The sequence below is a fragment of the Gossypium hirsutum genome, chromosome A08 (genome assembly GCF_007990345.1).
Source record: "Gossypium hirsutum isolate 1008001.06 chromosome A08, Gossypium_hirsutum_v2.1, whole genome shotgun sequence".
NCBI classification, from domain to species: domain Eukaryota; kingdom Viridiplantae; phylum Streptophyta; class Magnoliopsida; order Malvales; family Malvaceae; genus Gossypium; species Gossypium hirsutum.
This window is the reverse complement of record NC_053431.1, coordinates 106,442,209-106,446,551: the sequence shown is the minus strand read 5'-3', so window position 1 is coordinate 106,446,551 and position 4,343 is coordinate 106,442,209. Positions and strand designations below refer to the sequence as shown.

At 30.3% G+C, this 4,343-nt stretch overlaps 1 protein-coding gene across 1 annotated transcript; it reads right to left on the bottom strand.

The window, feature by feature from the left end:
* Window positions 1–2,203: 2,203 nt before the first annotated feature.
* On the bottom strand, window positions 2,204–2,851 carry LOC107929655 (uncharacterized). Its single transcript, XM_016861145.1, has one exon. The coding sequence runs from the start codon at window positions 2,849–2,851 to the stop codon at window positions 2,204–2,206; it is 648 nt and encodes a 215-aa protein (XP_016716634.1).
* Window positions 2,852–4,343: the final 1,492 nt, after the last annotated feature.

The window sequence follows — 4,343 nt, the reverse complement described above, 5'->3', positions numbered from 1 at the left end:
CTTACCTCAACATTTACTTACTATAAAATAAATAAATTTAAAAATAAATATTTAATAATAAATAACTTGAATTATAGTAATACAAACCCGAATTTTGCAGTTACTCCTCGACGACTTTCTCCTTCCCTTTTTGTGTCGATACCTCGAATTCTTTATTAGCTACGAAATTAAATAATTATACTATTAATTACAACACTAATTTTACAATAATAATTCAATTTCTATTCAATTTCTTCCTTATTCTCAATTTGATCCTAACTAAATTCACTTACTTTCCTCACTTAATTTATACTTTATTTATATTCAAAATTTGACCAAACTCAAATTTAACTATTAAATTTTTAGCATAAATCCATAATTTTAAATTTTTCTCAATTTAGTCCCTACAACACAAAACTTATAGTTTCTTTTACAATTTAATCCCTTTATCAATTCTAACTTGAAATTCATTCAATTAAATCCCTAATTCAACAATTTGTCCAACATGAACCATGCTTAAAAACCTATAAGCTTCCAAAACCTCAACTTATTTTCAACAAATCTTTGTTTTAAAGCTTCTAAATCATCAAAATTATATAAAAAGAGCTTAATTGACTTACCAATCAAAGCTTTAAACCTTAAACCCTTAGTTTTTCCTTTTTCTTTTCTTTCTTTTTTTTTCCTGCTCTGTTTGGAATGTCTCTTTGTTCTTCTCTTTTTTTTTTCTTTTGTTTTATTCTTTTATACTTTATATATAGAAATATATTTACTTTATGTTATAATAATATAATATATAATAATTATTTAATAAGAAATATCTTTTAGCTTAAATTATAAGTAAATATACATTTATTTTACATTTGTACGAATAATTTTATTACAATTGTCATAATTTAATTATTTAATTAATAAATATCTTTAACTTAATATTAATAATTAATAAATATCTATTTTTCAATTTAAATATAAATATTACATATATATATTTTATTTATACACTTGTAATAAATCATCTCCATCCACTTGTCTTCATTTTATTTCATCATATAATATTTCATCATCACCCTACATTTGTCATGTTTTACTTTATTTATCCTATAAAAATCTCATAATATAATTAATATAAATTATAATTTAATAAATTAATAATAATAATACACTATAATAAATATTTATTTAATAACAAGTATAAATACTACAATTGTACACATATATGTTTGTATATTTGTACAATATTATCACCATCCATTTGACAAAATTTTAATTTATTTATCATACAATTGTCTTTATTTTATTTATTTCATAATAATAATAATAATAATAATAATAATAATAATAATAATAATAATAATATCTTTTTACTTAAATTTTAAGTAAATAAGTAAATATATTACAAGTGTACTTATTTAATTATTATTTCAATAGACTTGTATACTTCATCATCCTACACTTGACACATAATTAGATTTATTTATTTATTTATCTATAATTTATATTATAATTTAAATAAAATAATAATTAATAAATTAGATTTTTCTTACACTTATGCCGCCTCAACCATTAAGAATGGTTTATTTCCATTGTGATCCCCTTTCTTTTTATTAATCTGTAATTAAACTTTTACCCTTAATTTAATTTAATCCTTTTTACTATTTATACTAAATTAGGCTAAATTCACTTAATTAAATCCTAATTAAGCACTCGACTAAACTCATAATTACTTCTAATAATTGTTTATGACTTGATTTACTAAGATAGAGGCCCTATAACTCACTTTTCTGGTGCCCGTGAATTTTAGGTCGTTACATCAATGACCTGTCAAGGTATTTAAATAGCTTCTCATCATAAGTCATGTGATTGGTACAACCACTATCAACTAACCAACTGTTACATAAAATGATTGATGTTCTGCAAGAGTCGACAAACAAATGGTCATCTTCTTCTTTAACTACAACATGTGCTCCACCTTACTGCTAATTTTTTGATTCCTTACATAACCTCTCAATGTGCCCCATCAAGTTACACCTTCTGCATTTCACATCTGGCCTTCTCCAACACCTGAAATGGGGATGATTCTGTTTTCCACAATACTTACATGAATAATACTTATTATAATTTTTAGTCCTATTACCTTTTGCAATAGTTTCTAAACCACTATTGCAATCACTCTTCTTCCCATTCCACTTATGTTCCTCTCCTTTGTCGCCTTCTTGCATCTAAGCCTTCAATGCTTCTTTCTATGCTTTCTTCCTGCCTCATTAGCCTCCTCTGCTCTTGTTTGTAAAGTACTGATAAACTCCACTACTCTCAATTGAGTCAAGTCCTTAGTGTTCTCAAAAGAGGTAATAGTTGCTTCATATTTCTTAGGCACAAAGACAAGTATCTTTTGCACCAGTCTAGAATCAGAGAGATCAGTCCCAAGAACTCTTACCTTGTTGGCAATATATATCAGCTTGTCTAAGTATTCTTTGATTGACTCAGACTCCTTCATTTGTAGCCTCTCGAATTTTCTGATCAAGTTCAACACCTTCATGCTCTTTATCCTCTCATCGCCTTGATACTCAGCTTTGAGGTAGTCCCATATCTCCTTCGCTGATCCAAAAGCCATAATTCTATTGAATATGGCTGGTGAAACCGAAGCATAAAGATAAGACTTTTCCTTAGACTTCCTTGTGGTTCTCTCATTGTGCATTTTGATCTGGTTCATAGTTGGATTGTTGGGAAGTGGAGTCACATCATAGTCTTCCTCGACAACTTCCCAATAATCACAACCTTCAATGTATGCTTGCATTTTCACGACCCATGCTTGATAATTTTCTCCATCAAACACAGGTGGGGCTAAGATGGACAAGTTACTCGGTCTCGATTCCATTTTCCTCAAAAACCTCACAAGTGTATCTCTCAAATTTTCTCTCAGAACTCTCACAAAACTTTTCTCACAAGTCCCTCAAGAAAAATGGCTAGATACCACTGTTGGTTTAACAAAGACTTAATTGAAGTATAGAACAAAAGATGAAATGAAGGGATCATTTAATTCATTATCAATGCAGCCCTTATATACAAGTTTCAAGTAACAAACTCAACCAAAATTCAAATTGCTACTCCTACTAACAAGCTAACAAATCTCCCTAGGACTTAAGTCTTATTTTTTAAAAAATAGTTGCAGCCTTGAGATACTAACAAATTCATCATGAACAACATCTTTTCATGAGGGATGACCATAACTTCCTAAATAGTGGTTGGTTTGACAGAGCTGATAGAAGTAGTATAAACTTTTGGTTTGAAGATACCAGCCTTGCTCCTAGTGACCATATGATGAATGTTACTAGGAGAAATATGAGAAACATGATCGGATGACATGTTTGAGTATCGGGTATAGATGGATTTGGAGATTGATCATTTTCACCAAAATTATTTGAGTTTGTAGATGCTGGTGGTTGAGAACTCTCAGTATGAATAGCAACCAAGAGAGTCATGTTAGAACCATGAGCTATGTTATCGAGAGAAGGTGGAGGAGTACCAAGAGGAGGCATTATGATAACTGGTAGATTGGACAAGAATTCTAAAGCATTGGAGTTGGGAATTGGAGGAGCCAAAGAGAGTCTGGCATAAGGAAAATTACCTTTATCAAACTAAACATGCCTGGAAATGTAAATACGACCAGTCTTGTCAACACATTTATATCCTCTGTAATTTGCAGCATAGCCCAAGAATGTGTATGAAGGCGAGCGAAACTGTAATTTATGCTTGTTGTAGGGTTTAAGCAGGGGGTAACAGAGGCAGCCAAACACTTTAAGAGACTTGTAATTTAGTTGTTTATTGAATAATTTTTCCATAGGAGATAATCCTTAAAGTGACTTAGTAGGCAAAAAATTCATGAGATAGACTATAGATGTAAAAACATTGATCCAATAGGAGAGAGGCAACGATGTTTGTGCTAGTAAAATAAGACCAGTCTCCACTATCTGGCGATGACGACGTTCAACTACGCCATTTTGTTCAGATGTGTAGGGGCATGAGAAACGATATTGTATGCCAATTTTTTTAGAGGGATATCAAAACTAATAAATTCCCCTCCTCCATCACTTTAAAGTTGCTTGATTTTTGTTCCAAGTTGTAACTCAACATGTTGCTTAAAGGATAGAAAGGCCTACAAGGCATCAGGCTTAGATTTGAGGAAATATATCCAAGTATGTCGTGAAAAGGCATCCACAAAGGAAACATAGTATTGATAACCAGTAGAAAAACAATGAGCAGGCCCCCAAAGATCAGTGAAAGTCAGTTCAAGTGGTATAAAGTAAATAGTTGAAGCAGACTTAAAAGGTAATTTATGACATTTCCCAAGTGCACAAGCATTATGTAAC

Bases quoted from the DNA above. Each gene is read 5' to 3' on its own strand.
- LOC107929655 (XM_016861145.1), bottom strand. From the start codon at position 2,851: ATGGAATCGAGACCGAGTAACTTGTCCATCTTAGCCCCACCTGTGTTT.